At 46.0% G+C, this 25,265-nt stretch overlaps 5 protein-coding genes and 1 long non-coding RNA gene across 7 annotated transcripts in view; 3 read left to right on the top strand and 3 right to left on the bottom strand.

Moving 5' to 3' along the window:
• cdc42bpb (CDC42 binding protein kinase beta (DMPK-like)) overlaps positions 1-2,185 on the top strand; it is a 35,979-nt gene extending 33,794 nt beyond the window's left edge. For both annotated transcript variants that reach the window (XM_084030979.1, XM_084030980.1), the window contains 3 exons: positions 783-891; positions 1,172-1,233; positions 1,445-2,185. In XM_084030979.1, coding sequence (XP_083887105.1) covers positions 783-891; positions 1,172-1,233; positions 1,445-1,567 — 294 coding nt within the window. In that variant the 3' untranslated portion in view covers positions 1,568-2,185. The remainder of the gene's footprint in view (positions 1-782; positions 892-1,171; positions 1,234-1,444) is intronic.
• Positions 2,186-2,470: 285 nt separating this feature from the next.
• On the bottom strand, positions 2,471-6,636 carry gpr132b (G protein-coupled receptor 132b). Its single transcript, XM_084031006.1, has 2 exons — positions 6,049-6,636; positions 2,471-4,603 (listed from the first exon to the last, which is right to left on the bottom strand). Exons 1-2 carry the CDS (start codon positions 6,128-6,130, stop codon positions 3,294-3,296), a joined length of 1,392 nt encoding a protein of 463 aa, XP_083887132.1. The 5' UTR covers positions 6,131-6,636; the 3' UTR covers positions 2,471-3,293.
• Positions 6,637-6,758: 122 nt separating this feature from the next.
• On the bottom strand, positions 6,759-14,054 carry vipas39 (VPS33B interacting protein, apical-basolateral polarity regulator, spe-39 homolog). Its single transcript, XM_084031002.1, is given in 20 exon segments — positions 6,759-6,997; positions 7,070-7,174; positions 7,277-7,366; positions 8,265-8,441; positions 8,521-8,562; positions 8,776-8,910; positions 9,125-9,200; positions 9,498-9,571; positions 9,675-9,702; positions 9,840-9,964; positions 9,967-9,986; positions 9,989-10,067; positions 10,166-10,258; positions 10,777-10,833; positions 11,057-11,121; positions 11,331-11,369; positions 11,545-11,679; positions 11,760-11,865; positions 13,388-13,480; positions 13,993-14,054. Coding segments are annotated over 19 exon segments (1,560 nt in total). The 5' UTR covers positions 13,993-14,054; the 3' UTR covers positions 6,759-6,976.
• LOC311027168 lies at positions 11,825-13,378 on the top strand. The gene is made up of 3 exons (XR_014598570.1): positions 11,825-11,933; positions 11,998-12,029; positions 12,062-13,378. It is a non-coding gene; the product is annotated as an uncharacterized lncRNA (long non-coding RNA).
• Positions 14,055-14,460: 406 nt separating the features above from the next.
• Positions 14,461-17,642, top strand: LOC311027159 (activator of 90 kDa heat shock protein ATPase homolog 1-like). Its single transcript, XM_084031022.1, has 9 exons — positions 14,461-14,605; positions 15,078-15,268; positions 15,679-15,761; positions 15,836-15,953; positions 16,033-16,139; positions 16,218-16,355; positions 17,012-17,113; positions 17,179-17,230; positions 17,306-17,642. The coding sequence occupies exons 1-9, from the start codon at positions 14,526-14,528 to the stop codon at positions 17,461-17,463; spliced, it is 1,029 nt and encodes a 342-aa protein (XP_083887148.1). The 5' UTR covers positions 14,461-14,525; the 3' UTR covers positions 17,464-17,642.
• Positions 17,643-17,776: 134 nt separating this feature from the next.
• brf1b (BRF1 general transcription factor IIIB subunit b) overlaps positions 17,777-25,265 on the bottom strand; it is a 29,268-nt gene continuing 21,779 nt past the window's right edge. The window contains exons 7-19 of the mRNA XM_084030996.1: positions 24,466-24,615; positions 24,158-24,251; positions 23,684-23,810; positions 23,551-23,590; positions 22,904-22,999; positions 22,512-22,826; positions 22,369-22,430; positions 22,201-22,282; positions 22,072-22,124; positions 19,346-19,635; positions 19,207-19,258; positions 18,888-19,062; positions 17,777-18,232 (exon numbers count right to left, since the gene is read on the bottom strand). Coding sequence (XP_083887122.1) covers positions 18,201-18,232; positions 18,888-19,062; positions 19,207-19,258; positions 19,346-19,635; positions 22,072-22,124; positions 22,201-22,282; positions 22,369-22,430; positions 22,512-22,826; positions 22,904-22,999; positions 23,551-23,590; positions 23,684-23,810; positions 24,158-24,251; positions 24,466-24,615 — 1,568 coding nt within the window. The 3' untranslated portion in view covers positions 17,777-18,200. The remainder of the gene's footprint in view (positions 18,233-18,887; positions 19,063-19,206; positions 19,259-19,345; positions 19,636-22,071; positions 22,125-22,200; positions 22,283-22,368; positions 22,431-22,511; positions 22,827-22,903; positions 23,000-23,550; positions 23,591-23,683; positions 23,811-24,157; positions 24,252-24,465; positions 24,616-25,265) is intronic.

Here is a 25,265-nt window from a genome sequence, read left to right as displayed (position 1 = left end):
TTTTGTTTCATATCAATGTGCAGTAAAAGCAGAAGTGACTTATTTCTTCTTTTGTCTTAAGGATTAATCTGACTGCATCTTTATAGATGATAACTACAACTGAAACTGCCACATATTACTCACCACAACATCCTTTCACTTTACTTTGATGTGATGTGTTTTATATATACATCACATACACTGAAGGAGCCCTTCATCTTCATCATCATCATCAGAGAGATGCTCGGTGTCATTATGAATCCCTGGCAGTCTAACTAAGGGCCGGTCCAGAGCGAGCCGGCCCTACCTACGTGTTGTCAAAGACTCTTAATGTGGGAAGGGTGTCGATGGTTCCACGGCAGCGGTGCTCGATGGTTCCACGGCAGCGGTGCTCGATGGTTCCACGGCAGCGGTGCTCGATGGCAGAAAGCTCTTTCTACTTTTAGAGATTAGCAACTACACACAGATGTACAAAAAGCAGACCTAGATCTGGACTGGAAGTCCCACACATTAGATGAATGGGTTGTTGTGCGTTCTTGTGTGAGGCATCATTTCACTCAGCAGTGTTCCAGTCACACGTCACGTTCATCAGTAAAGATTTTATACTTGAATCATTCATAAGGATCTGGTGTGTGATTTAAGTGTTCCCTTCATTGTATTTCATATTGTGTGTGTGTGTGTGTGTGTGTGTGTGTGTGTGTGTGTGTGTGTGTGTGTGTGTGTGTGTGTGTGTGTGTGTGTGTGTGTGTGTGTGTGTGTGTGTGTGTGTGTGTGTGTGTGTGTGTGTGTGTGTGTGTATAAAGAGTGTGATGCCTTCTTCTCAGGATGACTCGGTTAAAGATAAGCCCCGCCCACTGTCCAGTATTTCCCGGCAACAAAGAAGCAAGACGCAGATCACACGCACAGCCTCAGGTACATTCACCTGTATACACACACACACACCTCTACACTCACCTGTACACACACACACACTCCTGTACACACACACACCTACACTTACCTGTACACACACACACACACACACAGGAAGCGTCAGACCTCCGTGTTGTGCTTTTAAGTGTAATATTAGTGTACTGTGTGTACTGATGACAAACACAATGGAACAATACTTCATGAAAAACCCTCCGTGTGTAGTCTAGGGCTCAATCAAGGGATGTGATGTTATCTGTAATCAATGATTTTATTGGTTCAGATTTTGGGGGAGGAGCTTCATCCCGCAGCGTCTCTGAACTAGACCAGGACCTGGACCGAGAGGTAACACACACACACACACACACACACACACACACACACACACACACACACACAGAGGATGCAGGAATAAAACATGCTCACTCTGTTGATGAGGTCATTACATCAGGAGGTCATAACGTCAGGAGGTCATTAAAGTCAACACATTGAGATCTGTTGTTTTATTTTTAATACCTGTCTCTCTTCCTGTCTCTCTCGACCTGTCTCCCTCCAGCCGGACTCGGACTCCACCAAACACTCAACCCCCTCCAACAGCTCCAACCCCAGCAGCCCCCCCAGTCCCAACTCCCCCCATCGCAGCCAGCTCACCTTGGACGGTCTGGAGATGGATCCCTGAGGCCCCATCCCCTATATCTGAGGGAGGAGGTGTTAATTCAGGCGGCAGACGGAGACTTTAAATTTTACTTGATGATTTTATTGTGGCGGGGTGAGTCTGAGCTTCCTGCTGCTTTTATTTTTGTTGGATTTTACCTGCTGGGAAGCCCCGCTCACTGGTTTCAACCCTGCTGATGGCTGCTGTGTTTGACCTTTGACCCTGGTCTGATGGGCTCTGTGGGACCACTCACCACCTCTTCTTCCTCTTCTTTATTAAATCACTTCCTGTTAAGCATAAGCGGGCTGTTAGCTGCTGAGCTAACTGTGACGGAGGTCTCACTGAAAAAAAGAAACACTGTATTCATTAATTTTAAAAAAAGTTTTGTTGAGTTGCACATCATCTTCTTCATCGTTGTTGTTATCGTAGGAGAAAAATGAGCTTTGATTTTGTGTCAGTGATGATCTTTCCTGTTGCACCCCCCGACCCCGACCTCGAGCCCCGTCTGAGGACAGGTGGATCAGGTGGATTAGGTGGATCAGGTGAGGGGGAAACACTACTGCTTTGTGTCACCACTTAAAGAATCTTTGTAATTATGGAACATGTTAGCAGCCGAACAGAAACTCAATAAAATAATCTGAAGAGAGTCTCAGCGAGTCTGTCAGAGGAGGGACACCTACAGGGACACCTGGGACAGGACAGGGGACACTTGGGGGGGCAGGGGACACCTACATGGGCACCTGGGACAGGGGACACCTTGGGGGGCAGGGGACACCTGGGGGGGCAGGGGATGGGGGACACCTGGTAGGGGGCAAAAAAGGGAGACGGATGATTTTGTTGTTTGTTCTGAGAATTGCCTCCTTGTAGCTCGTTGCTGCTTTCAGACCCCCGGTGGACAAATAAAGGATTATCTTATTATAGACAGACTAGAGTTTTATTATTTACTGGTAAGACAAACATCATGTTCCTGCTCCAACTCACTAAAAACACTTGAATTCATTTTTAAAACAAAATGAGCAGCAGCCAGGATCTCAGGACTCACAGTTTCTCTAACGTCTCGTTTCTGCTACTCAAAACCACTTCCTGTTTCCTGTGTCATCAGAGTGGTGGTTTACACTTATACACACACACATTCTGACTCCAGGTCCAGCATGAGGTGGTACCTGCAGTCCAATCAGGTTCACAGGTGGCCCAGCTCCTCCAGGATCTAAATCCATACGTGAGGTCACCAGAAGGTTTGCTGTGTCTCCCAGCACAGTCTCAAGAACCTGGAGGAGGACCAGGAGACCTGCCGTTAGACCAGGAGAGCTGGACTGGACCGATGAAGGGAATCAACCCAGCACCAGGGAACACCAGTACTGGCAGGTCCACCATTGGTGGCTGTTCTCCCAGATGAGAGCAGGTTCACACTGAGACCATGTGACAGGTTGAAAGAGTCTGGAGGTGCTGTGGTGAACGTGATGCTGGAACATCATCCAGCAGGACCGGTTGGTGGGTCAGTGGTGGTCTGGTACATATACTTGGAGGGCTGCACACACCTCCATGTCATAGCCAAGACTGCTGTTAGGTGTCGGGATGAAATCCTGGTTTCCTAGTGGTGCAGTGGGTCCTGGGTTCGTCCTGGCGCAGTGGGCCCTGGGTTCCTGCTAGGGCAGTGGTTCCTGGGTTCCTCCTGGTGTAGTGGGCCCTGGGTTCCTGCTAGGGCAGTGGTTCCTGGGTAGCTGCTAGGGCAGTGGTTCCTGGGTAGCTGCTAGGGCAGTGGTTCCTGGGTCCCTCCTGGTGCAGTGGGCCCTGGATTCATCCTGGTGCAGTTGGCCCTGGGTTTCTCCTGGTGCAGTGGTTCCTGGGTTCCTCCTGGTGCAGTGGGCCCTGGGTTCCTCCTGGTGCAGTGGGCCCTGGGTTCCTCTTGGTGCAGTGAGTCCTGGGTTCCTGCTGGTGCAGTGGGCCCTGGGTTCCTCCTGGTGCAGTGGGCACTGGGTTCCTCCTTCAGTGGGTCCTGGGTTCTCTCCGTCTCAGCCAATATATTCAGTTCTGAGGAGTTCCTGGTGGGTGGGATCTTGTTCTGGCTGCTGTCGGATCGTGTTCTCAGGTGCGCTCTGGCACAGACCTGTGCCAGGACTCTGCTCAGCTCTTTGCGGATGTTATCGCTGGACAGGACGTAGAGGATGGGGTTGACGGCGCTGTTAATGGTGGATAAGCCGAGCGAGATAGTGTATGGTGTGTACATGGTCCTCTCGAACAGGCAGGTGCCGTCCTCCAGCTGGGGGAAGTGGAAGATGATGGCTCGGACCAGCAGGATGATGTGGTACGGAGCGAAGCAGACCAGAAACAGCACCACGACTGCCAGGGCCAGCAAGCAGACACGCACCTTCTGTTCCCGCCGGAGCCCCGTGCTGCGCTGCACATTGGCCAGGATGCCGTGGTTCGTCACCACTAGCACCAGCAGGGGGAGCAGGAAGCCAATGATGAAGCGGGCGTAGTTGAAGCCTGTCACCGTGGTGCTGCTTTGACTGGGCTCAAAGCAGCGGCGGTCCCCCTCAGCGGCGTCACCCTCCCTCATGGTGAAGACGGGGATGTGACCAATGGCGACCAGCAGCACGATGGCGAGGGTGATGAGGGTGGCAAGGCGCTGCCGGCGGAGGCCGCGGGACTCCACACTGTAGACGACGGCAACGTATCGGTCACAGGAGATGCAGCAGAGCAGGAAGATGCTGATGTACATGTTGTTGAAGAAGATGTAGCCCGTTAGTTTGCAGGCGGCGGAGCTCCACGGCCACCAGTGACCTCCACCGACGTAGTGCGTCCACAGCGGCAGAGTGCCCAGGTAGGTTAGGTCACACAGTGACAGACTCCACAGGTAAACACCCATCACGTTCTTCCTGCAGACCTGCAGCCAGGTGAGGTAGACGGTTAGCAGGTTCGCCGGCAGTCCTACGGCCAACACCACGCCATACAGCAGCATGAGCGGCAGGCGGCCTTCTTCGTATGGAGGCTCGCATGCCATCAAACTCACGTTTGCCAAAGCAAGTGTCTCGGTGAACAGCAGCTCGTGCATGATGTCTGCAGAAAGACAGGAGACAAACGATCAGACAGACAAATGATCAGACAGACAGACTCACTTGCTTGATTAATCCCAAACTGGGAAATGATTTGTTTATTTAGTCATGTTATTGTCTTTGTCCCTAGTCATCATCTCTGTTATCGTCTTGGTCTCTATGTTATCATTTTGGTCTCTACGTTATCGTCTCTACGTTATCGTCTTTACGTTGAAAGATGTTTCCGTCACCCAAATACAGAATAATCAGCCAATATTTTTGATTTATTAAGTTTGAACTGTGTAGTACTAAATCTCATCAATATAAATTAATCACAATATAATCCCATTAATAGAATATAAATGATAATTTATGATTATGATAACGGCTGACTTCCTGTCACGAATCAGCAGCAGAAAACATGAAGTTCACTTTGACCTGAAGTGCCAGAGAGGAAGTTGAATAATGTCAGTTTGCTGACTGACAGGAACCCCGCCACAATAACATCCTTTAGAAAGGCGTTAGCCGCCGGTGTGAAAGGAAACCACGGAGCTCAGGCTCATTAAACTATCAAACCAGATGTTCCTCTCAGTCACTGATCATTGAACCACTTTAATAACTTAATCAACAACTAATATAATACATATTTACAACTAATGTAATACAATGATGTCCTATTAATCAATAACTAATATACTACAATAACTTACAAAGTTTGTGATTTTTTCACACCTGAGTCGATGATTACTGAGCATCCTTTACTAGTCCCTATGATTACTAGACAGCCATCTAAACTCCCATCATGCTCTCTGGGGTTCTTTGTTTCACCTGGAAACAGCAGAACTGTGCTCTGATTGGCTGTTTACACTCTGAGCTCAACAAACATCATTTAATTTAAACAAGTAGAATAAATGAATGTTGTAGTAGCGTCCAATCAGCAACTCTGAATGTTGGAGGTGGGCGGGGCAGATATTTAATTATTGATCACTGACTTCTTTAGCTGAAATATTAATTAATATGATGACAGAAGCTTAAAAAACACTGGTCTGTTACTGATAACATCTAAGTATTGAACCATATATCATAGTACAAATACATCTACGTACTCTACTATATATCACCGTACAAATACATCTAAGTATTGAACTATGTCACAGTACAAATACATATACAATACAAGTACTCCAGCATGTCGCACCCCTCTGAGGCAAATTTGTGGTTTTGCTTAAATACATGAATAAAAGTGCATTGTAGTGATATTAATATATGAATATTGACTATTCTTAATCAAGTAATTATTGATTAGTGGTAGTTAAATAACCGTATGAAGTACCACAGATATAGTTCAAAGCACTTGTTAATGTTATTAAGTTATCTAATAGAAATACTACATTATAGGAGTATTATGGACTAGTATTAGAGTACTATGGTGTACTTTGACCGTGTAATATTAAAAAAGGTAACACTCACCAGCGTCTCGTGCCTCCTCCGCGTGTCTCCTCCGCGTGCGTTCTGTCCGTGAAGGAGGTGACGTGACGACAAAGAGCATCATTTATTAATCCGCCATCTTTAATTCATCACTTCATCATTTATTCACCCGGTGCTCCTTCTCCTCCTCTTCTTTCTTCTCTTCCTGATTCACAGTGAAAACAGCTGATTGATCGATGTGATCGATGTGATCGATCAGTAGGAAGTTTAACTCCCAACACATGTTCAAATCACACAGCCACCATCTAGTGGCGACGGATTATTACTGCAACATGACGCCTACTCCTGTCGTCTCCCCTCAGATCAGGATCACGATTTAACCCTCAGATCAGGATCACGATTTAACCCTCAGACCAGGATCACGATTTAACCCTCAGACCAGGATCACGATTTAACCCTCAGACCAGGATCACGATTTAACCCTCAGACCAGGATCACGATTTAACCCTCAGATCAGGATCACGATTTAACCCTCAGACCAGGATCAGGATTTTGAAGACTGTGTTCAATAGTATGTTGTTTCATGTGTGTATTTGTGTGATGGAGGATTCTCTTTGTTTGTTGGCAAAATATTCTAATTTAAATTCTGGAGCTAGTTTGGCCCCTCCCCCTCCTCCGCTCATATCCTGACCTCCTTCCCCCCTCCTCTCATCATCTCTCCTCCTCTTCCTCCTCCAGTGGAAAAGACTCAATTAATTTAAATGTTTTTATTTGTTTTACATTCATATTAATAAAATAAAGAGGAAAGTTGAAGTGATGACTTCAATTCAGTTCAGAATTCAAGCCCCACCCATACTGTGTTCGGTGGGTGGGGTCAAAAGCACTTCTCTTTGAATGTTCCTGTTGTCACGGTGACAGCAGGACAGCCTTATTTCTTTCAAAGTAAAAGTCTGTAGTTGAAACGGGATCATCAGTTCTTCCATCGGATTTGCTGAAATAGAAGCAGACAGAACAGGTGAGGTCGGGTCACATGATGAAGATGCTGAAGATGACTCCTCCTCACCAGGTTGTTAAGCAGCTCGTCGATCTTTCTCTCCTCCAGCGATCCTCTCTCTACCTTCCCTCGGTATCCTAGCAACTGCTGGCGGTCCTTCAGGTCCCGGTATGTCTGAGTGGTCCAGAAACATGCTAAATTACTTATTTTTTACATATACCTATTTTATTTAAATATTGTCCAATTAAAACGCAGTATTAATGTAATCAGTCTCACATTGATGATGATGTCATGACACTTATGTTTCTGAGCCAAAGTGATCCTGAGCTCTGTATCATCAACCAGGGCCACGTAGTCCTGCAGCACCTGTCAATCACAGTAAACACCAGTTTAAACACCTGTCAATCACAGTAAACACCTGTCAATCAGAGTAAACACCAGTTTAAACACCTGTCAATCAGAGTAAACACCTGTCAATCACAGTAAACACCTGTCAATCAGAGTAAACACCTGTCAGAGTAAACACCTGTCAATCACAGTAAACACCTGTTTAAACACCTGTCAATCACAGTAAACACCTGTCAATCAGAGTAAACGCCTGTCAATCACAGTAAACACCTGTCAATCACAGTAAATACCTGTTTAAACACCTGTCAATCACAGTAAACACCTGTCAATCACAGTAAACACCTGTTTAAACACCTGTCAATCACAGTAAACACCTGTCAATCACAGTAAACACCTGTTTAAACACCTGTCAATCACAGTAAACACCTGTTTAAACACCTGTCAATCACAGTAAACACCTGTCAATCACAGTAAACACCTGTTTAAACACCTGTCAATCACAGTAAATACCTGTTTAAACACCTGTCAATCACAGTAAACACCTGTCAATCACAGTAAATACCTGTTTAAACACCTGTCAATCACAGTAAACACCTGTCAATCACAGTAAACACCTGTTTAAACACCTGTCAATCACAGTAAACACCTGTCAATCACAGTAAACACCTGTTTAAACACCTGTCAATCACAGTAAACACCTGTTTAAACACCTGTCAATCACAGTAAACACCTGTCAATCACAGTAAACACCTGTTTAAACACCTGTCAATCACAGTAAATACCTGTTTAAACACCTGTCAATCACAGTAAACACCTGTTTAAACACCTGTCAATCACAGTAAACACCTGTCAATCACAGTAAACACCAGTTTTAAATTTCATTGGTGGGGATGTTACTTTGGTCCTGCCCTCTCACCTCTGTGGGGGCGGAGTTTTTTTGCAGGATGTCGACAACTCGTTGGAAGCTGAGCGGTGATTTCTTCTTGGTGAAGCCGAGCCAGTTCCTGCTGGTGAACAGAGCGTCCACGTCCAACCAGGCCTTCAGCTTTGCCCGCGCCGCCAACGCCGTCACAAAATACTGCTTCTCTGAAATCTGAGGTCAAAGGTCAATGAGGTGAGAGACCAAGGACACAAGGTTTACCTTTAGTATCTTTTAATATGTCTTTTCACACCTTGAAAGTCTGACGGATGTTCAGCGGACTGCTGTAGGTTCCCTGCAAACAAGAGAGAAAACAGGCTCAACTGATCTGGTGCAACTAGTTCTAACAATGTGGTCTAAATAATCTGGGTGAACTAAACGGGTTCAACAAATGTGGTTCATGTAAACTGGTTGAAATAATCTGGTTCAATTCAACTGGTTTCAACAATGTAGTTAGACTCAGTGTAGTGGTAGTAGTACAGTCTGGTTTAGTTAAACTCAGACTAACCTCAGACTCAGTGTAGTGGTAGAAGCAGCAGTAGTACAGTGTGGTGACCAACGGCATGTTGAGGATGGAAGCTTTCCTGGGAAACTTCTGGAAGATCTCCGCCTTCCCTCCACGTGCAGTTTGGAGGTCGGTTGTCTGGCAGACGCAGACGGACAACTTAAATGAAACTGGAGTGAAGTGGGATTACGATCACCGCTCAGTAGACAATTTATACTGGTTTAAGGCCGTTGAAACCATTTTAAGTTTAAAGAATGAATACTGGTTCCAGGCAGTCTAAACTGGTTTAAGTCAGACTAGACTGGTTCCAAGCAGTCTAAATGATCTTAAACTGGTTTTGTGCGTCCCTGACCTCGATGATGACTTGTCTCTCCAGCAGAGTGTAGTGATCCAGAACATGAGCAGAATCTTCTGGAGAAAATGGAAAACTGGAAACAAAAACAAACAAACAAAGTTAAACCAACAAGAAACAACAGACACCTGCAGAGAGATCCTGCAGGTGTCTGTTGTCTCCCCTGAGACATTTAATGTGATGATGATGTCACTGATGACTGATTTTTTTACATTTCATGTGGAAAAAAAGAAAAACTTTAGTCAGAGTACAGTAAACTTCAGTTCAGAGTACTTGTATACATGTCAGAGTATAGTAAACTTAATCTGTTCAGAGTACTTGTACCTGCAGTACTGTGGATGACACAGTACAGTACAGTTCAGGACTCACTCACCTGAGGCAGCTCTTCAGGAAGTCCCTCCTTTTGTTTTCATCAGCGATGCTCAGGTGTTCTTTATACTGTAGCAGCTGTCGCCATGGAAACAGACAGGAAATGACATCTGCTTCCAGCCAGCATGATGTGTACTACTGATACTTGTGTACTAAAACTGTGTACTGCTGGTGTACATACCGCCAAGTCCTCCGTCCTGCCCAGAGCTCTGAGGAGGACCACAAGAAAACCATGTCAGATCAATACAGTACATGTGCACTAAACCAGGTGTGTTCAGCTGTTCACAGGTGCAGGTTCAGGTACATGTTCAGGTACAGGTACAGGTACAGGTACAGGTGTAAATACCTGAACAGCTCATGCAGCAGCCTTTGGTCTCTGGTTTCAGTCAGATAGTGGATCAAATGTCTCAGAGCCGTCTGTCTGGACTCCAACTCCCGAAACAAAATCTCTGAGCAGTAAACACAAAGAGTCAATAACACCAGGTCTGACTGATCCAGGACCAGGTCTGACTGATCCAGAGTCTGAACCAGTAAACTCACCTTTACTTAGAGTCCTCTTTAAATAAATTAAGATCTGAAGGAAAAAGCAGCATATTGTTGTTGTAGATAATTAATTAAATATTAACATTGTTAATAAAGTTGTTATTGTTGTCAGATTATAAATAAAGTTACAGCCGTGATCACGTTTCCATCGTGAGCACTGACGGCGTAGTCCAGCAGCAGCAGTTTGTCCTGCAGAGACCGGAACTTCTCCAGAGACACAACCTGAAACATATAGTGGAAATACACTGATACTACACTGTACTAGTAGTGTGTGTGTGTGTGTGTGTGTGTGTGTGTGTGTGTGTGTGTGTGTGTGTGTGTGTGTGTGTGTGTGTGTGTGTGTGTGTGTGTGTGTTACTACCACAGTGGAAACTACCACGGTGATACTACCAATGTGATACTACCACTGTGATACTACCACTGTGATACTACCACGGTGGTACTACCACTGTGATACTACCACTGTGATACTACCACTGTGGTACTACCACTGTGATACTACCACTGTGATACTACCACTGTGATACTACCACTGTGATACTACCACTGTGGTACTACCACTGTGGTACTACCACTGTGATACTACCACTGTGGTACTACCACTGTGATACTACCACGGTGGTACTACCACTGTGATACTACCACTGTGATACTACCACGGTGATACTACCACTGTGATACTACCACGGTGATACTACCACGGTGATACTACCTGGTCAATAGACAGACAGGTGTCTTACCTTTCCCTGCTGCATTCTCTGGACCGTTTCCTCAGATGACCAATCACTGACATAATCCTGACATCACAACATGATGACATCATCATTAATACACCAGAGAAACTCAGGCATTAAACACACTACCAGTCTTTAATCGGATTACCAGCCTTTAGTCAGACTACCAGTCTTTAATCAGACTATGAGTCTTTAATCATACTAATCAGATTACCAGTCTTTAATCAGATTAACATTCTTCAATCAGACTATTAATTTTTAATCAGATTACCAATCATATTGTTACCTTGTATTCAGATTTGGGTTTTCTGAGTTCTGGAGCGTAGAGCCTGACAGACGAGTCACTGAGCGCTGCAACACAAAAATATCAACATCAATTAACTCATTCATTCATTCATCCACACGTTCATTCAGACACTCGTTCATTCAATCATTCATCCACACGTTCATTCAGACACTCGTTCATTTATCCACACGTTCATTCATTCACTCCTACACGTTCATTCAGACACTCGTTCATTTATTCAGACGTTAATTCATTCAGTTTAGGTCAGACTCACAGTCAGTGAGCGACTGGAAGTTTCCTCCTCTAGTTTTTCCTGCAAAGAAACAGATTTAACCTTCAGTGTGTTTTAATCATGTTCCTGAGGTACCTGTCTCACCTTCCCGTTACCTTTCAGCCTGTCTCACCTGCCCTTTACCTTTCAGCCTGTCTTACCTTCCCTTTACCATTAAACCTGTCTCACCTGCCCTTTACCTTTCAGCCCGTCTCACCTTTAAACAGAGAGCTCAGAGAATACCCCGAAGAACTCTTGTTGATCACTGTGTCAGTGTTGATTTTGGGGAAGGTGGGCTCTCTCTCTGTCCTCTGATTGGACGATGCTGTCTCACTGACTGACCAGGAAATACCTGAGGGGAGACAGGATAATGATGCACAGCCTGCAGCCAATCACAGCTCAGTTCTAATAAAACCAAGAAAAGCATCTTACTCCCGACAGGCTCTCCGCTCCAGCTAACCTTCTCCACCTCGTCTTCATCGTCGTCGTCCTCCACCAGGCCGCGGATGCTGTTCACCGCCTGCTTCGACTCTTTTAACTGGCAAATAAAAGGCAACGCCTGAGGATCTGGAAGTGGTGTCAGTGAGCAGGTGTGTCAGTGAGCAGGTGTGTCAGTGAGCAGGTGTGTCAGTGAGCAGGGGTGTCAGTGAGCAGGTGTGTCAGTGAGCAGGGGTGTCAGTGAGCAGGTGTGTCAGTGAGCAGGTGTGTCAGTGAGCAGGGGTGTCAGTGAGCAGGGGTGCAGTCAAATAGTCAAAAAATAAGGTCCTAACTCCTATTCCTATCTCCTATTCCTTGACCTCTGGGGAAAACGTCACGGGGTTAAGGAAAGGCGATAGGAGAACTCAAAAGGATTTATGAAAAGTCGACCGCGGTGCTCAGAGAATCCGACCGGACTTTCACTAAGCTACGTCATCAAAACGCGGCCGCTGATGATTGACAGCTGATGATCGGCACCGGCGATTGACGTGCGTCTGCACTGGAGAAACTACAATAATGGACTACAAAAAGTGCGTCGTCCACTTCTCCACATGTTGGTTTTATAAACAGCTGGTTCACTGACCGGCTTCAGGTCCAGCAGCTCCTCCTTCCTGTTGCTTTATTTACGTTTCTTTGTGGTTTTAGTTTCGTTTTTGTCAAACATTTGTAACATGATTGAAATAATAATAAAAAAAAATACCATTCAATTATTATCACTGTCCACACATTTATCAACACTATTTCAATTACTACATGTCTGCTTGAAAGTCATTGTTAAATATGTAAATGCACATATCGTTTGTTTTCATGAACGTCCGAGGTGTGCGGCACTTTAAATGTTGCTCTCGCAAAGAATTGTGGGTCGGCGTAATCTCCTTTCCTATCGCATAGGAAGGTCCGTTGCATCCTATGCTAAAGGAGCTCTGAAAGGAAGCATTGGAGCTCCTTTCCTATGCATTTAGAGAATCCGAACAGCTCTTATCATGGCGGCCACTTGTTTACTTCCGGGTCACTTCTTCAGTTAGGAACCTTCCTAAGAGAAACAGACTATTCGACTGCACCCCAGGTGTGTCAGTACGCAGGTGTGTCAGTGAGCAGGTGTGTCAGTGAGCAGGTGTGTCAGTACGCAGGTGTGTCAGTGAGCAGGTGTGTCAGTACGCAGGTGTGTCAGTGAGCAGGTGTGTCAGTGAGCAGGTGTGTCAGTACGCAGGTGTGTCAGTACGCAGGTGTGTCAGTGAGCAGGTGTGTCAGTACGCAGGTGTGTCAGTGAGCAGGTGTGTCAGTGAGCAGGTGTGTCAGTACGCAGGTGTGTCAGTGAGCAGGTGTGTCAGTGAGCAGGTGTGTCAGTGAGCATTTAGAAAACACTTTTCTTGCTACATTCAGTCCCCGTTCACACTGAAGGCGGAAGAGCAACCAGGATCAGCATCATTCATTCACGATGGTGCAGCATCGGGGAACTTTGGAGTTCAGTTTCAAGGACACCTGGGCAAGTCAGGATTTGAACCACCAATCTTCCGATTGGAGGAGGACTCACTCTACCTCTGAGTCGTGAGCAGGTTTAGGTCTGCAGGTGTAGGTCTTACCCTACTGAACTCGTCATCTTCATCATCGAAGGTGAAGGCTTTAAACTTGGAGTTGTTCCAGTAGTCTTCCTCGTCTGCTTTACTCTTCATCATCTAGACACAAACATGAATAGAGATGTACAGTCTCAAGGAACACATTATAGAAACCAGAGCCACCACCCATCCAGGTCTGGATTCAGAACCATCGACCATCGAGGTCTGGATTCAGAACCATCGCCCATCGAGGTCTGGATTCAGGTCTGGATTCAGAACCACACAGATAATCCGGGTGAAACACTGAAAGTGTATATGTGTGTAATACTGTGTACTGCACGTGTTGTACTATGTATTGCTTGTTTTTTACGAGTATATTTCGTGTACATTGCGTATATTTTGAGTCCCATCTGCAGGTTTGTCTGCAGCAAGCTAGTTAGCATGTTAGCAGGCTAGTTAGCATGCTAGCAGTCTAACAGAAACGCCACCAGTTAAACCGGATGTAACTCTGTTTCACGTTGACAAAGGGCGGGAAATGTTCCGTGACGACACGCAGATATATAACCTCAACATTAAGCCGACAGATGTTATGTTAAAAACTGATCATTGATCAGATCGATCCCCTGTTTTACCTTAAGCTGTAGCTGCTCCTCCTCTTCTATGACAGAGGCTTTATAGCTTCCGGCCTCGCGGAGGCTGCTGGGAGATGTAGTGAACACTTAAACGGCGGATGTGATCAGCTGGCATCTCCGGAATTTAATTAAATATATAATTATTAAATAAAATATTTACAGACATTTTGCTGAAATAAAATGTATCAAATACATGTGATGTACATGAGAGATTTAGTTTAGATCGAGATTAAATTATAATATTGTTGGTATTTTAATTTTTTTTTATAAAATATAGTACAGGTTATTATAAATTAAGGCATACTTGAGGCATGTTGCTTTACTTTGAAAGCATGAAAGGAAATTGAGGAATAGAGTAGGAGGGACTGAAGGTGGTTTCAGGTTTCAGTCAGAGACCTTTATAGGGGACGAGTCCAGCAAAGACCAGCTGGAGTCCAGCAAAGACCAGCTAGAGTCCAGCAAATGCCAGGTAATAATCAGTACTGCAGTATTAGTACAGTCAGTACTGCAGTAATAGTACAGTCAGTACTCTGATGGCTAGATGGGGTGAAGGAGATCCTCGATGGATCGTTGAACAGAGAGCTGACGGTACCAACATCAACAACTGGCACTGGTCTGTTATTATTATTATTATTATTAGTTTCATGTCTTTTAAGTGGCTCAAAGAGAGGAACTCTGTCTGTGTGTGTGTGTGTGTGTGTGTGTGTGTGTGTGTGTGTGTGTGTGTGTGTGTGTGTGTGTGTGTGTGTGTGCGCCCGTGGGTGTGCGCGTGTGCGTGCGTGCGTGTGTGTGTTATCGGATCCTGAGATATTTTTAAACGGAACGTCAAAAAGGGGCGGAGTCACATTGACTATGGGCGTAGCTACATTTTCACTATGTGTTTCTGTTAACCAATCAAAGTTGTTCTGGGCGGAGTTAAAAATGATCACATCACATCTCCCCCTCTTCTTCCTCGGCTTCCTCCTTCTGCTCTTTCTTCCCATCCTCTTCCTCTTCTCCACTTCCTCCACCCCCCTGTCTACCTCCTTTTTCTTCCTCCTCCTCCTTTTTCTTCCTGTCCTCCTCCTCCTCCTCCTCCTCCTCAGGACGGAGCGTGATGTCAGCAGCTGGTCGTCGGAGCGCCTGCGCCTCCTCCTGATGGCGGTGCGTGTGGAGGAGGAGGAGGGCGTCATTCAGGTGACGGAGGTGAAGAAACTGGAGGGAGAATCTTCCATCAACAACCGGCGAGGAAAACTCTTCTTTTTCTACGAGTGGCAGCTGAGGGCCACCTGGGTAGGTGAGTCATGATGTCACTGATGATGTCACGCTACACAGTGAAGTCATAGAAATACAACCAGGCCAGTTCAGCAGGACCCAGATCCATCAGAGGGGTAACAGACACAACTTTAGAACCAGGCCGGTCTAGTTCAGCAGGACTGTTTACATGCATTTTATGACGTCACACCTTTGATCACATTGACTCAGGAACAACAGGAAGGAAACCTGTCCGGGGTTTCTAGTGGGTTTGATCCAGGTCTTTCCTCTGTGACTCCCTGTAGTGGATGGACCTCCAGCTGGTTCATGTTTTAGACTGGAACAAAACAGGATCAGGTTCTCATTGGTCTGAACAGCTGCTTTCTTTTGGTCCCGGTTGGGTTTCTACGTCGCTGCTCTTCTTCTGTGGTGTTACCTGTTTCATGTCTGCAGGGACGTCGAGTCACGGACTGAAGTACAGAGGAACTGTTGACGTGTCCAACCTGTCGGACGAGAACGACCTGGAAGACCTGGACGTGAGTCAGCTACTTCCTGTTCCAGATCATCACCATGTATTGATGATCATATTGATGAACATGTTCCGATCCAGATCTCAGTGTCTCTGTGTAAAGACCAGCCCGATACACCACTCCTCGGCCTCATGAAGAAGACCGGTATCCAGGAGATCCGCAGGGTCCTGGGCGACTTCGTCTGCCAACTCAAATCAGGTCTGTTACCCAGAAGGCATGAGTACTAAACAATCAGTGACAATCCCTGTGGTAACCTGAGCGACCTTTGACCTTAAAGAGTTTAGTCACGGGATGATCCTTCCAACGGGCAACCAACCTAAGCCGCCTCAATCTCAGTCCGAGAAGAACCAGAACCAGATCCAGAGTCAGACAACTAAACCTCAGGTATACCTAAGTTGCCTACCAGGAATTCAGATGAGTTGGGTGTTGAAGTGACCTCTGACCTCTTTGTCTGTGCTTCAGAAAAGCTCGGCCCCCAGGTGCTACTCTAGCCCGGCCCCCTGTCCCACAGGTGTTCCTATCTCAACCTGCACCTTTAACCTGAAGGAAACCTTCCAAACATCTCCTGAGGAACTATACAGGACCTTCATCACCCAGGAGGTATCATACCAGACAGACCGGGGTGAAACCAGACCAGGGTAAAACCAGACCAGGACAGAACAGGGATGAAACCAGACCAGGACAGAACAGGGATGAAACCAGACCAGGACAGACCGGAGTGAAACCAGACCAGGGTAAAACCAGACCAGGACAGAACAGGGATGAAACCAGACCAGGACAGACCGGGGTGAAACCAGACCAGGGTAAAACCAGACCAGGACATACTGGGGTGAAACCATACTAGGCAGACTGGGGTAAAACCAGACCAGACAGACTACGGTGAAACCAGATCAGGACAGACCGGAGTGAAACCAGACCAGTGTAAAACCAGGCTAAACCAGGACAAACCAGTCAGGCTTTTCCGTTGGCTCCCTGGGTTGCGCCGAGTCACCATGCCGAGATTGCATCCAACAGTTTTAATGTGCCGAGTCATGCTGAGCCGTGACAGTGATGGACCATCTGCAGCCTCCAAGCAGATTGTTTAATATCTCTGTGGCCAACCGGTGACAATCCCCCTTCTCTCCTAAAACCAGGGTGTTAACAACTACGCTGTGCCATAGATGTACTCTATATGTAGTCCATGCAGGAGTTACTGTGCTCTGTGGCATAGTACTGCTGTATTGTAGTACTGCAAGTAACTCTCTCTGTCTCTGTAGTTCGTGCAGGTGTTTACGCGCTCGGTGGCGGAGGTGGATGGGTGGCGTGGGGGGAGGTTCCAGATGTTGGATGGGAGCGTCAGTGGAGAGTTCACACAGCTGGTGAGGTCAAAGTGAGTTGCCGCATCACCATGGTAACCACTGGTAACTGCTGCTCCTCCCCGTAGGTACCAAACCAGATGATTGGGATGAGGTGGCGTTTCAGGACGTGGCCCGACGGTATGTCTTCCTGTGATGATGTCATGATGCATTCAAGAACAATCTGAGCATTATTTGTTGTTCTCTCTCCATCAGAGCACTACGCCAGCATCAGTCTGGAGCTGGAGAACCAAGGAGACGAGACAGAGCTGAGGATGGAGTGTCGAGGAGTTCCTGCAGGGAAGGAGGACTCCACCAGAGAGGGCTGGACCCGGTTCTACTTCCAGGCAATCAAACAGGTGTTTGGATACTGAAAGAGCCCTGGAGTATTAGAGGCCTGGGGCCTTTCATTAGAGATTTAAAGGAACAGTCCAACCTTTTAATCCTGTTGAAAATGGTTAGTTTAGCTATATCAGAAGTGGAAAAAAGAACCAACCAAACAAAATGTTAACATTTGTATGTGACTGAATCGTTGCCTGAATAAAGTTGAGTTTCAGTGTGTTTGTCTCCGTGTCCTCAGCACCAATCAGAGTCAGGATTACTAAAATCAAAGCAGCAAAAATCTTATGACTGAAAACATAAACATTAAATATCAACAAAATTAGTTTTATTTCTACTTTGAGTTTTTTTTTTTTTTTGTCTCATCAGGAACAACAAATGTTGTAAAGTTAAAATACACAAAGTACACACACCGATTTATCACAAATACACAAAAAAAACCTGACTAAAAACACAAACGGTTAAAAAGGATTGCATATTTTACAGGAATGTGAACATTCATATTTACATTCATGCACAATATAAAAATACACAATATTGTGTCTGAAATAATAATAATCATTATATTAACACGAGAAGTTCAATGTTAGAAAAATTAGCAGTGATCAATTCAACTTTTTAAACATGATTCTTTTTCTCAGTGATGCTTTTTCATAATTGATAATGAATTTGTTTAATTGATCACTGATATTAGTTATTGACTTGTGTAACATTGATCCGTTTCAGTGGAGCTGCCTTCATTCATTGGAAGTCAAAGGTCAGCAGGACGGAGCTAAAAGACTTCCTCCTCCTCACAGCCGTAATCTGGAAAACACAATTAATCGATCAATCACTGGACTGCACTCACAGTCTGACTCATTTTGTGTTTGTTTCAAACGGTTTCTTTAAAACTGTATTTAGAATTCTTCTTTACAGGTTTACATAATTCCTGCGACAACATTAATCACTTCGCTAACATTAGCATGGCTTTATTATTATCTGTGGACAGTCGAGACAGACAGAGCCCCGGCACTATAAAACAGTATCAGTTCAAATGGATGCTATATTTAGAATATGTATTTATTTATATTCTGACGTTGTCTATGCTCTCTTTAAACACACCGGTACTTTTACTGGTGACGTTGTTTGTCCTTGGTGTTGTAAACGGTTTGTGTGGCTCCACCGAAGTCAACAACGGAACCAACTGAACCGATAGCATTGCTCTGAGGACTTCCCGTCTGTTTCTAACGGAGGTTAATAAAAGAACCTTGAACAGCAGGACCTTTATACGGCTCTGCCTCTCAGCTGTCAGTCAACGTTGGCATGGAAACACCCTGGTTTGTACCATTGATTCTGCTGCTACTGAGATCACATGATGATGAAGGGTTTACTGAGAAGATGACGAGGTAGATTCATCACCTCTGTCTTTTTCTATGACCTCTTCTTCCTCTAGGTTTTCAGAATAAAAGCTTGGACTGACCTCCTACCAGCTGCAGAGCACTGACACACTCCTCATCCACCTCCTCCACCTCCTCCACCTCCTCCTCCTCCTCGTCCTCCTCCACCACGCTGACTGGAGCAGCAGGAGAGGTGGTGACTGCTTCAGGTACAGCCTCTGTTGTTGCATCTGTTGTCATGGTGACAGTGTTTTCTGCCTGACAGGTGAAACACACTGAGTTTAAAATTACAGGTACATGATGTCATGATATGTTTGTAAATCGATTGTTTGTATATACGGTAATATGTATCTATATGTATCTACAGTAAGTGTGACAGATGTGACAGGTGCGGTCATTAACCTGGACGGCTGTTTTCTTCTTCTTTGATGTGGAGGACAAAAGGAGGCGAACCCTAAAACATTGATTTTCATTACTGATTGATTATATATTGATTATTTTCTCCATGTCATCTATAAAACATTGTGACATCTTGACGTACCTCTTCCCCATGATGCTGGTGGAAGCGGCGAGGTCTCTGTTAGGGTCACTGGTTTTCCTGCGGCGGCGGCGGGTGAGTCGTCTCCGTGTGGCAGCGGCAGTGTCCGGAGGGTCCGAGGACGATCTGCTGGGACTGCTGCCACCCCCACTTCCTATCCCTCTGCTGTTCAGGTCTCTGAGGACGTCGTAGTTGATCTTACTGGAGATCTTCTTCTTCACCAACATCCTCTCAATAGCCTCGCCCGCCGTTGACGCCTGGATCTGCGCCTTCTTCTTCTTGGACTTCTTTGGCTGCAGACAGACAACAAGTTACTTTCTTTGGTTACATTTGATCTATGTCTTTGGTAGACAGCTGTCAGTAGAGAAAGGACTGAAAGGACCTGGATCAGAAACAAAGAGGGATGCAGTGTTTCCAGACTTTAAAGTAAAAGCTCAACATTTAAGAAATAGACATATAAGGAATATAAACATTTAATGGCAAATGAAGTGGCTGCCCTCTGAAAGGACTTGAATCATCTGTTGGTGACCCCTCAGTTGTATTTAAGAGGAGAGCTCAATGAGGATCATTTGGTTCTAGTAAACAATTTACTCATAAACACATTGGTTGTATAGAAATGAATGATGATGACACAGCAGGCCATCACCTGCAGGGACATGCACAGGGGGCAGGTGCAATGTGAGTTGGGTGGCTACCACAAGCTGGGACCGGCGAGCTGATCCCTGGCATCACAGACTGGCACTAGGAACATGGAACGTCACCTCTACGGCGGGATGTAGTTATGTAGGTATAGTTGGGTTCACCTCCATGCAAAGCAATGGTTCTGGACCCAAACTCCTGGAGAGGAGCTGGCCTTCTCTAGAGTTTCCCAGGATGAGAGGTAGGTGTTGGGTACTCACAACCCCCAGCTGAGTGAGGGAACGAGAGGGTCATCTTGATGTGACTGCAAGTCATTGAGAGGAAGCCACTGTTGTTTGGGGCAAAGCACAGAACAGCATCTCGGAGTACCCGGTCTTCTTGGAGTACTATTGTGTGGTAGTCATGGATTGGCAATAAACAATGTACCAACCAACCAACCAACCAACCTATGTTGGAGCATAGTAAGGTTCCTAAGTGTACTTGGTACCAGAACACCCTTGGGCAAAGATTGATGGTCGTATCATCAGATCTAGGCTGTATGTGACCACCACCTGTGACCCTTTTTGTACATCTTGGGGAGGATGGTTTTATGAAATCGGAGTTGGCCTCCATTGTGGAAGGTGCTGATAGGAATTGTGGCTTGGCAGCCCCAGGGGTCTCGAGAAACAGGTACCATTTGGCCAGGCATGCAGCTGCAGTGGTTTCCAAAACAAAAACCCTGCTATGGCAGGAGTTCAGGGAGACAATGGACATGACTTTCGGGTTTCCTCATGGTAGTTCTGGTAAACGGTTGGATGTCTCAGAAAGGTAAAGCAGGCAGTCTCAGGCTGTGATGAGCAGGTGAGTGTTGACCTGGACTGGGACACTATGAGGATGTCCTGAACCCAATCAACATGTCCTCCATGGGGCTAGAGTTTGAAGAGTCAGTAGAACTTCACCCATATCCCTGGCAAAGGTCGCTGAGCCCATCACACCTGACCAAACCAATTGCTGAACCTCAGATCTAGGAGGAGCAATGCAAATTTCATCCTGGCCGAGGAACAGCGGACCAGCTCTTTACCTTTGCAGGTCTGTTGGAGGGGTCATAGGAGTTTTCCCATTCAGTCTACATGTGTTTTGTGGACTTTCAGAAGGCTTACAACCATGCATGGTCCTTGTATATCCCAAGTTGTCTAACCATGCCACCACCTTGACCCTCAACTCTATTCCTTCTTCCCTTTTCCAAGCCATCTCCAATGGCATCCTACCATCCCTCACCACCCTCATCAACTCCTCTCTCACTTCAGGCCTTATTTAAGCATCCTTCAAGATTTCCAGAGTTAAGCCTCTCATTAAGAAAGCCACCCTTGACACCACTGACATCTCTAACCAATTGTCTCCTATCTCTCACAAAACAACTTACTTGACCCCCATCAGTCAGGCTTCAAGACTGCACACTCCACGGTGACGGAGTCCCTCTGTGACGCCAGAGCCTCGTCCCTCTCATCGGTTACATTCTCCTTAACCTGTCTGCGGCGTTTGACACCATGAACCATCAGATTCTCCTCGCCACCCTCGCTGAAGTTGGCATCGCTAACTCTGTGCTATCCTAGTATTTTGCACTTTGTATCTTAGCACAAATCTCTGTTATACCAGCTAAGGGTTAACTGCTTCAAACTTATTCTTGTGAAATCCTTAATGTACTATAAACAATATACTGTTGCACTTCTTCCAACAAATGTACATATTATAAGTCGCTTTGGATAAAAGTGTCTGCTAAATGCCCTAAATGTAAAAAGTGAGAGCTGTGTCCGTATACTCGTCAAACAGTTTAGGCTAACATGAGCTTGAATATAAGCTTCATTGTGCATTGGTAATATAAAAAAATGTTATTGTCGTTGTTTTAACTCAAATGTCAAATTACCTGATATTCCAGAAATTCCCTGACCCGTGGGATCCCTGTATTCAGTACTTGCTATGAAACTTACTCATATACTGTACGTCAGGGTGCAGAGCGGTTATGATGGAACTAATGTGGCGAACCACCTACATCCTGAAGATCTGGTGCCCCAGTACTGGAGGTTTTTAGACCCTTTTGTTCAAAGACTCACCTTCTCTTTATATATCCCCTGTTCTTTCTCCTTCCTGATCCTCTCTTCTTTCTCTGTGGACACAAACAGTTACATGATGAGGAAGAAGATGAAGGTGATGATGATGATGAAGATGATGAAGAGTCTGACCTTTCTGCTCCTTCAGGTATTCTGCGTTCTGTTTCATCCACAGCTCCGTCTTCACTTGGACCTCACGATCATTCAGAATGTACTGCAGGAGACGAGGAACAACAACCTTTTACAGTAAAAGCCAGAACACTAAAACAGAAGTTAGCAGTGATTGATCAATTAACTGACCTTATCAATTTCCTGATCGTCGATGTCCTTCAGGTCCAACTCTCCACTGTCTGACTGCTCATCTGTAAACAGAATAAACACCTGTTTACCACCAGTCATTATGAGGACATGAGGTTATGATGTTGTGTTGACGTAATACAAACAATCTGGTTTCTTGCCTGTTTCTGACTCGTTGAAGGTTTGAAAGGTCTGCTGGATGCTAAGGCTTGCGGCGTTTGGCAGCTTTCCCAGGATGGTGGCCAGAGGAGCAGCCTGGCGATGAGAACCCGCCCCTTCCTTATCTGACTCCACCTCCTGCTCGCTGTCATCTGTCTTCTTGCCCTGCCCTTCCTCCTCCTGGATCACCTGGCACAGGAAGTTCTTGGTCAGGTGTTGGGCGGCAGCTTGGAGCTCTGCGTCTTCGACCTCCAGAACTTCGGGTTCAGAGGTTGAGGACAAAACCTCTGTGTCATCAGGGTCTGAAAACAACAAAGACACAAGTTATCAGCTGTTTTAGATGTTGATCTAGTCTGACGGAGTGTTGGTAGGTACAGACCGATTTCTTTGGCGTAGGCGGCGTAGATTCCTCTCAGTTTAGGTCGACTCTTTTCCAGCTCAGTCTCAATCTCGTCTTTGTAACAGCTGATCTCTCCTGATGGGACGGGAAGAATGGTTTTCATAATTTGTTCAGGATTCTTTTAGGCGTTTTAAATGATTCCTTTAGGATTCTTTAGTGTTTGAATGATTCTTGATGATCCCTTTAGTGCCTTCTGAAGTGTCCTAAATGATCCCTTTAGTGCCCCCTGTAGTGTCTTGATGATCCCTTTAGTTCCCTCTGATGTGTCTTGATGATTCCTTTAGTGCCCTCTGAAGTGTCCTAAATGATCTCTTTAGTGCCTTCTGAAGTGTCCTAAATGATCCCTTTAGTGCCCCCTGTAGTGTCTTGATGATTCCTTTAGTGCCCTCTGAAGTGTCGTAAATTATCTCTTTAGTGCCCTCTGAAGTGTCCTAAATGATCTCTTTAGTGCCCTCTGAAGTGTCCTAAATGATCTCTTTAGTGCCCTCTGAAGTGTCCTAAATGATCCCTTTAGTGCCCCCTGTAGTATCTTGATGATCCCTTTAGTTCCCTCTGAAGTGTCCAATATGATCTCTTTAGTTCCCTCTGAAGTGTCCTAAATTAACTGGGCAGCATTAAGAACTGACCTTCGACTTCATCCAGCTTCCTAGTGAGCTCGTGTTCCAGCTGCAGAAGACAAGGACAGTAAATGTTGATGGATCTTTATTGATCATTCTTCAGTATATCTGTTAGCAGCCAATCAGAGATAGGTGGATCTACCTGTTGCATCTTGGCTTTGTGCTGTGCTGCTGTGAAGGAGGGTGGATCACATTCCTGCTCCAGATCTACCTTCATAAACTCATCAATGGTCAGCTGACTAGTGGGTGTGTCCTCAAACTCATTTAATCTGTAGGGAAGGAGAGAGGATGCTGTAATTTATTTATAGTGTCATATCACAACCAAAGTTATGTCAGGACACTTTCCACATAGAGCAGGACTAGAATAGCCCAGGACTAAAACAGCTCTGAACTAGAGCTGCTCGGGACACAAACAGCTCAGGACTAGAGCAGGGTCTTCAGAGTCCCAACATCACCAGGAGGAGGAGTTACAGCGCCACATCGTGGAGAGAAAACACTGTAGCCAACTGGGATTTACTGCAGTCCATCTAGATCTACTGTTGTCCACTGGAAACTACTGCAATCCAATAAAGTCATCAAAAGTGATACATTATGATCTACTGTAATCTGCTCTCACCTCTTCCTCAGAGTGGTCTGGCAGACCTTCACCACACTGATCACATCCTTCACCGTACGACGGAACTTATGCATCCGAGCTGCTACCAGGAGAGCTGAGGAGGAGAAGGAGCAGGTGGAGAGTAGAGAGGAGGAGCAGGAGGAGAGTAGAGAAGAGGAGGAGGACACAACGGTCAGAACCATGGTCCAGAACCTCACTAGATAATATAAATGTTGACCTCTTAGATCTGTCCCTTTTAGAGACAACAGCAACCTGAGGGGATCCAACTGATGGTTTCTGTTGCCATGGTAATGGCGGCCAGGTTGTACCTGCTCCACAGAGTCCGGAAGGTCGTCGTCCCGTGTGCATCCAGTCCCTCTTCATCCTCTGGACCAGACGAAGAGCCGTCATGGAAACCTCATGAGTCTTCACTCCAAACTCCAACATGTGAGCGAAACGTGGGATGTACAGGCAAGGGTCTGAGGAGGGGGAGCAGCAGGAGGAGACAATGGAGGAGGAGTAAACAGAGGAGGAGGGGGAGACAAATACGAAGTTTGCAAGAGTTCAAGTTAACAAAGTTAATAAAGGAAGTCGTCATCTCTCACGAGAGAAAACACGTCAGCAGGACGTCGTCCTCTCTCTAGAGAAAACATGTCCTCTCACTAGACAAAACCCATCACCGGGATGTCGTCCTCTCACTGGAGAAAACCAGTCACCAGGACGTCATCCTCTCACTGAAGAAAACCCGTCACCAGGACGTCATCCTCTCACTGGAGTACACACGTCACCAGGACGTCGTCCTCTCACTGGAGTACACACGTCACCAGGACGTCGTCCTCTCACTGGAGTACACACGTCACCAGGACGTCGTCCTCTCACTGGAGTACACACGTCACCAGGAAGTCCTCTCTCGCTGCAGAAAACACGTCACCAGGACGTCGTCCTCTCACTGGAGTACACACGTCACCAGGACGTCGCCCTCTCGCTGCAGAAAACACGTCACCAGGACGTCGTCCTCTCACTGGAGTACACACGTCACCAGGAAGTCCTCTCTCGCTGCAGAAAACACGTCACCAGGACGTCGTCCTCTCACTGGAGTATACACGTCACCAGGACGTCGCCCTCTCGC

Source organism: Eutrigla gurnardus, assembly GCF_963514095.1.
Source record: "Eutrigla gurnardus genome assembly, chromosome: 16".
Classification (NCBI taxonomy): Eukaryota; Metazoa; Chordata; class Actinopteri; order Perciformes; family Triglidae; genus Eutrigla; species Eutrigla gurnardus.
The sequence above is the reverse complement of the archived record's forward strand: the minus strand, read 5'-3'. Positions and strand labels throughout refer to the sequence as shown.